General features: G+C 44.9%; 1 protein-coding gene across 5 annotated transcripts in view; it reads right to left on the reverse strand.

Annotated features, from left to right (window-relative positions):
- Positions 1 to 12,500, reverse strand: part of frem1a (Fras1 related extracellular matrix 1a) — an 82,263-nt gene that overhangs the window by 28,586 nt on the left and 41,177 nt on the right. For all 5 annotated transcript variants that reach the window (XM_042069973.1, XM_042069974.1, XM_042069975.1 and 2 more), the window contains 10 exons: positions 12,159 to 12,267; positions 9,967 to 10,098; positions 9,527 to 9,871; positions 8,723 to 8,865; positions 8,055 to 8,251; positions 5,224 to 5,314; positions 4,809 to 4,976; positions 3,857 to 4,065; positions 3,121 to 3,214; positions 1 to 85 (listed from right to left, as the gene is read on the reverse strand). The exon at positions 1 to 85 is cut by the window's left edge and continues 168 nt beyond it. In XM_042069973.1, coding sequence (XP_041925907.1) covers positions 1 to 85; positions 3,121 to 3,214; positions 3,857 to 4,065; positions 4,809 to 4,976; positions 5,224 to 5,314; positions 8,055 to 8,251; positions 8,723 to 8,865; positions 9,527 to 9,871; positions 9,967 to 10,098; positions 12,159 to 12,267 — 1,573 coding nt within the window. The remainder of the gene's footprint in view (positions 86 to 3,120; positions 3,215 to 3,856; positions 4,066 to 4,808; positions 4,977 to 5,223; positions 5,315 to 8,054; positions 8,252 to 8,722; positions 8,866 to 9,526; positions 9,872 to 9,966; positions 10,099 to 12,158; positions 12,268 to 12,500) is intronic.

Below are 12,500 nucleotides of genomic sequence, written 5' to 3' on the forward strand. Positions count from 1 at the left end.
TGACCACTTCCTGTCCCTCGGCGCAGTCCAGTGTCGGCCTCAGGCCTGGCATGAGGACCGGCACCTCGTCATTGACCAGCGTCACCTGCGAACAGAACAGAATGCAGAAAATAAACCAGCACCACAGCGGGTCCGACAAGAAGAAACAAGGCTCCAAGTAGACCACAACAGAACCCATTAGAACTCTACTGCTACTGACGCTGCACTATGTATTGTACACTCAGACCACAACAGAACCCATCAGAACTCTATTGCTACTGACGCTCTACTATGTACACTCAGACCACAACAGAACTCATTAGAACTCTATTGCTACTGACGCTGCACTATGTACTGTACACTCAGACCACAACAGAACCCATTAGAACTCTATTGCTACTGACGCTGCTACTGACGCTGTACTATGTACACTCAGACCATAACAGAACCCATTAGAACTCTACTGCTACTGATGACACTCAGACCACAACAGAACCCATTAGAACTCTGCTGCTACTGACGCTGTACTATGTACACTCAGACCATAACAGAACCCATCAGAACTCTATTGCTACTGATGCTCTACTATGTACACTCAGACCACAACAGAACCCATTAGAACTCTATTGCTACTGACGCTCTACTATGTACACTCAGACCACAACAGAACCCATTAGAACTCTATTGCTACTGACGCTGCACTATGTATTGTACACTCAGACCACAACAGAACCCATTAGAACTCTACTGCTACTGATGACACACGGACCACAACAGAACCCATTAGAACTCTGCTGCTACTGACGCTGTACTATGTACACTCAGACCATAACAGAACCCATCAGAACTCTATTGCTACTGATGCTCTACTATGTACACTCAGACCACAACAGAACCCATTAGAACTCTATTGCTACTGACGCTGCACTATGTACTGTACACTCAGACCACAACAGAACCCATTAGAACTCTACTGCTACTGATGACACTCAGACCACAACAGAACCCATTAGAACTCTGCTGCTACTGACGCTGTACTATGTACACTCAGACCATAACAGAACCCATCAGAACTCTATTGCTACTGACGCTCTACTATGTACACTCAGACCACAACAGAACCCATTAGAACTCTATTGCTACTGACGCTGTACTATGTACACTCAGACCACAACAGAACCCATTAGAACTCTATTGCTACTGACGCTCTACTATGTACACTCAGACCACAACAGAACCCATTAGAACTCTATTGCTACTGACGCTCTACTATGTACACTGCCTACAGAATCACACTTAGTTATCCCAGATGGTTCTAATGAAGTCCCACTAGTTTTCATGTAGTCTTTACTAATTCAACAAGATTAGCTCTTCACTTAGTCTGTGTTCCTAATTCAAAGAGATTAGCTTTCATTTAGTCCGTGTTCCTAATTCAGTGATATTAGCTTTCATTTAATCTGTGTTTCTAGTGGAATATGGCTGTGTGTTTCTAATGAAACACAGGCTGCATTTGCACACAGACACATATTATGTGACCAAAGAACCTAAACTAGATACATGTGTGACCACAGAACCTAAACTAGATACATATGTGACCACTGGACAGAACCTAAACTAGATACATGTGTGACCACAGAACCTAAACAAGATACATGTGTGACCACAGAACCTAAACTAGATACATACTGTATGTGACCACTGGACAGAACCTAAACTAGATACATATGTGACCACTGGACAGAACCTAAACTAGATACATGTGTGACTACAGAACCTAAACTAGATACATGTGTGACCACAGAACCTAAACTAGATACATGTGTGACCACTGGACAGAACCTAAACTAGATACATGTGTGACCACAGAACCTAAACTAGATTCAATGTGACCACTGAACCTAAACTAGATACATGTGTGACCACTGGACAGAACCTAAACTAGATATATAAGTGACCACTGGACAGAACCTAAACTAGATACATATGTGACCACTGGACAAGAACCTAAACTATATACATGTGTGACCACATAACCTAAACTAGATACATGTGTGACCACAGAACCTAAACTAGATACATATGTGACCACTGGACAAGAACCTAAACTAGATACATGTGTGACCACATAACCTAAACTAGATACATATGTGACCACAGAACCTAAACTAGATACACATGTGACCACTGGACAGAACCTAAACTAGATACATATGTGACCACTGGACAGAACCTAAACTAGATACATGTGTGGCCACTAGGCAGAACCTAAACTAGATATATGTGTGACCACAGAACCTAAACTAGATTCAATGTGACCACTGAACCTAAACTAGATACATGTGTGACCACTGGACAGAACCTAAACTAGATACATAAGTGACCACTGGACAGAACCTAAACTAGATACATGTGTGACCACTGGGCAGAACCTAAACTAGATACATGTGTGACCACAGAACCTAAACTAGATACATAGATGATCACTAGACAGAACCTAAACTAGATACATATGTGACCACTGGACAAGAACCTAAACTAGATACATGTATGACCATTGGGCAGAACCTAAACTAGATACATGTGTGACCACATAACCTAAACTAGATACATGTGTGACCACAGAACCTAAACTAGATACATAGATGATCACTAGACAGAACCTAAACTAGATACATATGTGACCACTGGACAAGAACCTAAACTAGATACATGTATGACCACTGGGCAGAACCTAAACTAGATACATGTGTGACCACATAACCTAAACTAGATACATGTGTGACCACAGAACCTAAACTAGATACATAGATGATCACTAGACAGAACCTAAACTAGATACATGTGTGACCACAGAACCTAAACTAGATACATGTGTGACCACATAACCTAAACTAGATACATATGTGACCACTGGACAGAACCTAAACTAGATACATATGTGACCATAGAACCTAAACTAGATACATGTGTGACCACATAACCTAAACTAGATACATATGTGACCACAGAACCTAAACTAGATACATATGTGAGCACTGGGCTGGAGATGCTCTGTTTCTGTCAGTATTTCTTTGTGCGTGTGTGTGTGCGTGCGTGTGCGTGCGTGTGTGTATGTGTGCATGTGTGTGTTTAGTAATGTACCTTGATGTCCAACACAAACTCTGCAGTGTTGTTGCCGTCTGTGGCGATGAACTCCACGTCATCACGCACACTTTCTGAGCCGTCATGGACATACCTGCAACACACCAACACAAGTAGTGCTCACTCACACTCACAGACCAACACAAGTAGTGCTCACTAGTGCTCACAGGCCAACACAGTGCACAGACCAACACAAGTAGTGCTCACTAGTGCTCACACACCAACACAAGTAGTGCTCACTCACACTCACAGACCAACACAAGTAGTGCTCACTAGTGCTCACAGACCAACACAAGTAGTGCTCACTAGTGCTCACAGGCCAACACAAGTAGTGCTCACTAGTGCTCACACACCAACACAGTACACAGACCAACACAAGCAGACTCAACACAAGTACTCAGAGAAGCAGACTCAACACAAGTACTCAGAGAAACGCCATCCTCTCTTATGCACAAACTAGCTGTGGGGCGATCTGCTTCATATAGCTAATCTAAAGCCACTCAACAGAGCCCAGATAACAGACAGTTAACTAGCTATGTGGCACTCTGCTTCATATAGCTAATCTAAGGCCACTCAACAGAGCCCAGATAACATATAGCTAATCTAAGGCCACTCAACAGAGCCCAGATAACAGACAGTTAACTAGCTATGTGGCACTCTTCTTCATATAGCTAATCTACGGCCACTCTACAGAGCCCAGATAACAGACGGTAAAGTATTTGGTTGGGTGGCTGACCTCACTTTGAGCCTCTTGAGGTCGAGCAGGGTGAAGGCCTGCCCTGTCCTGACGGGGGCGCCGTTGAGCTGGATGGCTCCGTGCTGGGGTGGCCTCTTCACCTGCACCCTCAGGCGCTCCTCACTGGAGTCTGGGTCAGACACGCTCAGATGGTCCTCACTGACCCAACACTCACCCCCCTCCTCAACGCGCAATGAATTGGTCAACACCTGCAACACACACACACACGCACACACACGCACACACACACAGACACACAGACACACACACACTCACACACACACACCTGTTTTTAGGTACTGAGGGAAGTAGGTGGAGAGGAGTGTTAGATGTAGTCAGGTGTGTATTACCTGTGGTGGCTTGTTGTAGGTAGTTAAATGTTATGTCTGGAACATGTGAAGAAATTGACAATAAAGCTGACTTTGACTTTGAAATGTTACCTGTGGTGGCTGGTTGTATGTGGGCAGGTGTGTGTATTACCTGTTGTGGCTGGTTGTATGTGGGCAGGTGTGTGTATTATCTGTGGGGGCTGGTTGTAGGTGGACAGGTGTGTGTGTGTATTACCTGTGGTGGCTGATTGTAGGTGGGCAGGTGTGGGTGTATTACCTGTGGTGGCTGGTTGAGGTTGAATGTAGTGAGGTGTATTACCTGTAGTGGCGGGTTATAGGTGGTCTGGTGTGTGTATTAGCTGTTCAGGTGTGTGCGTATTACCTGTGGTGGCTGGTTGTGGGTAGTCAGGTGTGTGTATTATCTGTTCAGGTGTGTGTGTTACCTGTGGCGGCTGGTTGTGGGTAGTCAGGTGTGTGTATTATCTGTTCAGGTGTGTGTATTACCTGTGGCGGCTGGTTGTGGGTAGTCAGGTGTGTGTATTACCTGTGGTGCTGGTTGTGGGTAGTCAGCTGTGTGTATCACCTTTGGCGGCTTGTTGTGGGTAGTCAGGTGTGTGTATTACCTGTGGCGGCTGGTTGTCCACGGGCAGCACGGTGACGTTGAAGCAGATGCCGGTGACAGTGGTGCCCTGCTGGTTGGTGACGGAGAGAACAAACTGGACGTGATGCGGGTGCAGCCCGATGTCCAGGATGGGGGGCATGTAGGCCACCTTCAAGAAGTTCACAGCATGCTGCACACACACACACACACACACACACACACAGTGTGTCTACTATTGCCGTAGAGTGCTTAGAAGTAGATATGTGCGTTTTATAAGTTCTAGTCTGGTATCCTATGCTCGCCTGTAGACCTGGCAGGTTTCCTAGGCGGTCAGGAATAAAGACGGGCGGACACACCTAGACGGACGGACACACCTAGACGGACGGACACACCTGGCAGGTTTCGAGACAGTCAGGAATAAAGACGGGCGGACACACCTGAGTGAAGAGCCTGAGGACTGGAGCATCCGGGTCCTTGGTGAACTTTGGGATGCTGTCAACCAGGAACAACCTGCCAGCGTCTTGGCTCCTGTTCAAAGCATAACATAGGACCTGTCATAACATAGGACCATCATAACATAGGACCTGTCATAACATAGGACCATCATAACATAGGACCTGTCATCACATAGGAACTGTCATCACATAGGACCTGTCATAACATAGGACCATCATAACATAGGACCTGTCATCACATATAACATAGGACCTGTCATCACATAGGACCATCATAACATAGGACCATCATAACATAGGACCTGTCATCACATAGGAACTGTCATCACATAGGACCTGTCATAGCATAGGACCTGTCATAACATAGGACCATCATAACATAGGACTTGTCATCACATAGGACCTGTCATAGCATAGGACCATCATAACATAGGACCTGTCATCACATAGGAACTGTCATCACATAGGACCTGTCATAGCATAGGACCATCATAACATAGGACCATCATAACATAGGACTTGGCATCACATAGGACCTGTCATCACATAGGACCTGTCATAACATAGGACCATCATCACATAGGACCTGTCATCACATAGGACCATCATCACATGGGACTAGGGCTGGGATAAACGATTATTTTTTAAGGCGAGACACGGCAGGTGAAAACATCGTTTTTTCATGAACTGGTCAATTTCGAGATTTTGGGCTAATTTGCTACCTTAGCATGTATTCTTTCACACTACTACAACAACAAAGCCCGATTTACACATTTAGGTGTTTATTTCATTACATTTTGTCTACTCGCGCCTGTATATTTCTCCTAAATTCATCAAAAGTTAGTCTTCATGCTCTACCGCGACCGTGCTACAAAACATAACATGTGTAGTACCGTTGGAAAGCTCTGTTTTTCCTGCATGACGTTGTACTATCCAAATATGGACACTTCCTTTGTAACCGCAACCAATCGCGAAAGTTCAAAGGCGAGTCTAGGCTGAGAACGGAATCTCTTGTCTGTGTTCCAAGGCTGTTTTCTCAAATTGAGTTTTTCTCATTTTCCAGTAGATACATCTCAGCCTATGTAGCACCTATGTACACCAAACTTTCCAGATATACACTTAGCAGTGCTCTGAAGATATTTACAGAGGGATTTGTTAATAAATCATTCCTGGCCTGATTTATGTGACATTTTATTCAAAAATATATGGCAAAAATCGATTTTTTAAGGCTATGGACAGTATATTCTGATTTCCTAGGTAATGAAAGCAGATATCCTGAAATCCCTCTGTAAATTTATTTTTATCTTGTATGCAAACAAAATGAAAAAATAATTTTGCACCTGGCTTCATCATATGTTCAGATCTATCTACCGAAAATATATGCGAATGTGCGCATATTTAATGAGAGAATGCCTAATTTGCATAATTAGACATTCCAATTTCAAAAACTTGTAATACATTTTTTGTTCATACTTGTGTAAGTAATCAACTGAGGAAGTTTCATGGTGATGTCTATTATTTTAAAATTTTACCCTATTCACCTGTAGTGTCTCGCCTTAAACAATTAATCTAGCGATTATTTTTTCGATGCTTCGATTAATCTAACGATTCATTTTTTCAGTCCGATCGATTTCGATTTCGATTCGATTATCGATTATCTCCCCATTAATTCACTAATAGCAACTTATACATGTTTATTTACAACATTTTAAAACATTGCAATATATGTTTATTGCTCTTAAGATTCCAAAATAAAAGACTATACAAGTGCAAAGTAATGCATTCTTAGTCAGAGGTAGCATTCAATAAAGTTCAGTAGTGTATGTCTAATTGAGTGCCTGTCATTTTAAGACGTTTGTGTGGGAATCCTTGCAATTAACATTAACACAGTTAAAAGGCTGCTGATGTGTGGATGCAATTCATAACGTAGTTAGTTTAAATAACGGTTCGTACTTCTCCTTTGGACAAGCACTTTTGAGTCTTGGAAAACACTTTTCTATTTACATCGGGATTTTGCAAACATTCAGAGTCAATAAAATGAGCCCTGCATGAGTAACGAATACAAGCAACTGCAAGTAAGCATGCTAAACTTGACATCCAAACAGTATTCTAACGTTAGCTTTGAAATACTGCTTGATTGCATACTGTAACTTAACTTAGTTTAGTCTCCTCAATGTACTATGTTGTGATAAGACTTTAGCAGACTTTACTTTAACTTTAATGCAGCAGTTTTGAACAAATTTGTGCAGCATGGTCACGATGCTAAGCGGATTTAATAGCAATTTAGCCCACTGTGTTCTATGCAGTGCTTCTATGTGGCAACAACAATCCTTCAACAATCGTGAATAATTAGTTAAATGCACATGCAGAGGAGGAGCAGCGGGCTCGTTACGAGAGAGAGCGGGCGGGGCGAGGAAAGGCTGTGTGAGTAAAAAGTGCAGCTCAATGAAATTATTTTATCTTATCTTTAATTTAAATAGTAGGCCTACAACGAGTGTGGTGATCATGTAAGTGAGATTATCGTACCCATAGCTAATGGTGTAGAATGGGTATTATTGTAACCATGGATACTAGTGTAGAAGGGGATATTATCGTAACCATGGTTACTAGTGTAGAAGGGGATATTATCATACCCATATTTACTGGTGTAGAAGGGGATATTATTGTAACCATGGTTACTGGTGTAGAAAGGGATATTATCGTAACCATGGTTACTAGTGTAGAAGGGGAGATTATTGTACCCATAGTTACTGGTGTAGAAGGGGATATTATCGTAACCATGGTTACTGGTGTAGAAGGGGATATTATCATACCCATAGTTACTGGTGAAGAAGGGGAGTGTGGTGACCGTGTAGGTGAGCTCAAGGTCAGGGGACTCTTGGTCGATAAAGTGGAGCTCCTTCTTCGTCAGGTGGATCACCTCCGTCTCCTTGACGAACAGGTGTCGTACTACACCTGGTGCCTCTTTAGGAGGCTGGTCAGGTACAGGGTTGATGACGATCACCACAACCTGCACGACATGACACACACAGAAAAGTCAAAGTCAAAGTCTGCTTTATTGTCAATTTCTTCACATGCCAAGACATACAAAGAGATCAAAATTACGTTTCTCACTATCCCACGGTGGAGACAAGACATATTCTACCAATTTAAGTCCACAGACAAACATAACATTCAAGTAAACAATAAAAAAGTAAATAAGGTTAAACAGGGTTAAGAGGGGTTTCTGTGTGTGTGTGAGGGTTGATAACAGCAACTGTGTGCGTGTGTGTGTGTGTGTGAGGGTTGATTAAAATCACGACAACCTGCAAGACACAACAAACATAGAACAGGGTTTAGAGGGATGTGTGTGTGTGTGTGTTTGTGTTTGAGGGATGATGACGATCACAACAACCTATAGTACAAACACAGAACAAGGTTGGGGTGTGTGTGTGTGAGAGAGAGATTGGGCGAATGAGTGTGCATGTGTGTGTGTTCTAACCTGAGGCTCTGAGAGATTTGGTGGGTCATGGAAGTCTGAAAGCACCACTTCAAAGGAGTCATCGAACACCTCGTTGCCTAGGTGACGGTAGTAGATGACTGAGTGAAAAAGATCCTTCTGGAGAAAGCGAGACACAGGATATCCTGGAAGACAGAGAGAGAGAAAGAGAGAGACTTGAGAAATTGCACAAACTTTGCACCACCAACAGCACAGTTAGAACTAGTAAGATCCTGCTAGCATAATAACTGACCCTGCTAGCATAATAACTGATCCTGCCATCCTGTCAACTGACCCTGCTAGCATGATAACTGACCCTGCTAGCATAATAACTGACCCTGCCATCCTGTTAACTGACCCTGCTAGCATAATAACTGATCTGCCTAGCACGCTCCCTGACCTTGCTAGCATGCTAACTGTCCCTGCTAGGATGCTAACTGATCCACCTAACACACTCCCTGACCTTGCTAGCATGCTAACAGGGTCAGTTAGCATGCTAGCAAGGTTAGGGAGTGTGCTAGGTGGATCAGTGACCCTGTTAACATGCTAACTGACCCTGTTAGCATGCTAACTGACCTTGCTAGGATGCTAACTGACCTTGCTAGCATTCTAACTGACCTTGCTAGGATGCTAACTGACCTTGCTAGCATTCTAACTGACCTTGCTAGGATGCTAACTGACATTGCTAGCATGCTAACTGACCTAGCTAGCATGCTAACTGACCTTGCTAGCATACTAACTGATCTTGCTAGCATGCTAACTGACCTTGCTAGCATACTAACTGATCTTGCTAGCATGCTAACTGACCTGTGACACCAGGCCCCGGCATCTTCATGATCTCCCCGGCGCGGGGTGGCAGTGTGACGTTGTAGAGGATGTAGTCGTCGCTGGAGTCGGTGTCGGCTGCCTGCAGGACAGAGCCCCGCAGCAGCGCGGTTTGACCCTCGGCCAGCTCCAGCACCGTGTTGGTGATGAGGAACGGCGGGCTGTCGTCCTTGGGCAGGACGCTGATGGGGAACTTGTGCCGTGTGTGGTGGATGCCGTCCGTGATGCGGAACACCACATAGTCCTTGGTGGTGTCGCTATCGTCATGGTGATAGCGCACCACGCCAGCCTTGATGTCACTGATGGTGAACATGAAGCCTTTGCCCCCTGAGAGAGAGAGGGAGAAACAGGCATGACTTCAGCACCTTCATAACCACACACACACACACACACACACACACACACACACACACACACATTACCTCTGACAGTCAGCCTGCCGTGCTGCAGTCCGTCCACGGTGATGAGACGCACGGCTTTGGGGTTGTCATTGTCCACGATCTGCAGCTGCTCCCACGTGATTGGGCGAGACTGTCCCTCTAGCAGACTGAGGCCTGTCACAAACCAAACAATCATGTTCTTTACAGAGACACGTTTTAATGCAGCGCCTTGTGACGGCCCACAAACCACCCCACAAACACCCCACAAACACCCCCACCCCCCAAACACCCCACAAACACCCCCACCCCACAAACATCCCACTAACACCCCACAAACACCCCACAAACTACCCCAACCCCACAAAACACCCCACAAACCACCCCCACCCCACAAACACCCCACATGACAAACCACCCCACAAACAGCCCCACAAACACTGCACAAACAGGTCTGGTTTTATTATATTTGCTCACAGTTTTTCACAGTGTGTGTGTGTGTGTGTGTGTGTGTGTGTGTGTGTGTGTGCGTGCGTGCATGTGTGTGCATGCGTGTGTGTGGTGTGGTGTGTGCGGTGTGTTTGTGTGTGTGTGTGTTGTGTGGGGCTGTGGCTGGTCCAGCAGTAAGAAGGGAAAGTTGCTCTTTATGGCTGTACGTAAAACTAGCCCCCCAGGCATCACTAAGTTACATCAACATGGCATTAAATGTGTGTGTGTGTGTGTGTGTGTGAGTGTTTGTGTGTGTGTGTGCGTGTGTGTGTGATGTGAGTACCCCCCCCCCCCCGCTACCCAGGTTTAATTGAGTTATAGCATCAACATGGCGTGTGTGTGTGTGTAAGTGCGTGCGTGTGCGTGCATGCGTGTGTGTGGTGTGTCCGGTGTGTTTGTGTGTGTGTGTGTGTTGTGTGGGGCTGTGGCTGGTCCAGCAGTAAGAAGGGAAAGTTGCTCTTTATGGCTGTACGTAAAACTAGCCCCCCAGGCATCACTAAGTTACATCAACATGGCATTAAATGTGTGTGTGTGTGTGTGTGACTGTCTATGTGTGTGTGTGTGTGAGTGTTTGTGTGTGTGTGTGCGTGTGTGTGTGATGTGAGTACCCCCCCCCCCCCCCCCCCCCCCCCCCCCCCCGCTACCCAGGTTTAATTGAGTTATAGCATCAACATGGCGTGTGTGTGTGTGTGTGTGTAAGTGCGTGCGTGTGCGTGCATGCGTGTGTGTGGTGTGTCCGGTGTGTTTGTGTGTGTGTGTGTGTTGTGTGGGGCTGTGGCTGGTCCAGCAGTAAGAAGGGAAAGTTGCTCTTTATGGCTGTACGTAAAACTAGCCCCCCAGGCATCACTAAGTTACATCAACATGGCATTAAATGTGTGTGTGTGTGTGTGTGTGACTGTTTATGTGTGTGTTTTTGTGTGTGTGTGTGATGTGAGTACCCCGCCCCCTCCGCCACCCAGGTTTAATTGAGTTATAGCATCAACATGGCTTGTGTGTGTGTGTGTGTTTGTGTGTGTGTGTGTATGTGTGTGTGTGTGTGTGAGTGTGTGTGTGTGTTTGTTATATATCTTCGTATGAGTGTCTCCCCCCCCCCCCCCCCCCCCATAGCTATAGCATCCACATGGTATTAATGACCCTTGGACAGGGAGGCCACTCCCTCGCTAATTAAACCAATCAGCAGATGGCAGCCCTTTAGTAAATGAAGCTACAAATTATTAGCAGATGGCTGCACTTCACTTTATAAATGGAACATTATGGTTTCCAGCCAAACAACACTAAAGGTTATTGATAACAGCACAGAGCAGATACAAACACACACACACAAACACACAAACACACTAACAGACACACACACACACACACACACACTAACACACAAACACACAAACACACAAATACACTAACAGACACACACACACACACACACACATTAACACACAAACACACAAACAAACACACAAACACACTAACACACAAACACACTAAGACACAAACAAACACACAAACAAACACAGACACACACTCACACACAAACACACTAACACACAAATACACTAACAAACACACTAACACACAAACAAACACACAAACAAACACAGAAACACACTAACACACAAACATCACTTAGAGCAAAAACACAAACACAACGCAGAACAACCACAAACACACAAAACAAACAAGGCAGACAGACAGACAGACACACACACACACACACACACACACACAGACAGTAAGACAGACAGACGTACCCATGTTCCAGGAGACTCTGGGAGCGTTGGTGTCAGCGGTGCGCACAGACACGTGGACAGTCATGGGGACGCTCTTCTCAAAGTAGGAGTCGTGGGCCTCAAACTCCACCTGGGACACACACACACAATTACACATTTATATACAGTGATGGGCCTCAAACTCCACCTGGGACACACACACACAATTACATATTTATACTGTATACAGTGATAAACTCAACCTGGGACACATACACAATTACACATTTATATACAGTGATGGGGACGCTCTTCTCAAAGTAGGAGTCGTGGGCCTCAAACTCCACCTGGGACACATACACACATATACAGTATACATTGCAA

This window comes from Alosa sapidissima, chromosome 18, assembly GCF_018492685.1.
Source record: "Alosa sapidissima isolate fAloSap1 chromosome 18, fAloSap1.pri, whole genome shotgun sequence".
NCBI classification, from domain to species: domain Eukaryota; kingdom Metazoa; phylum Chordata; class Actinopteri; order Clupeiformes; family Clupeidae; genus Alosa; species Alosa sapidissima.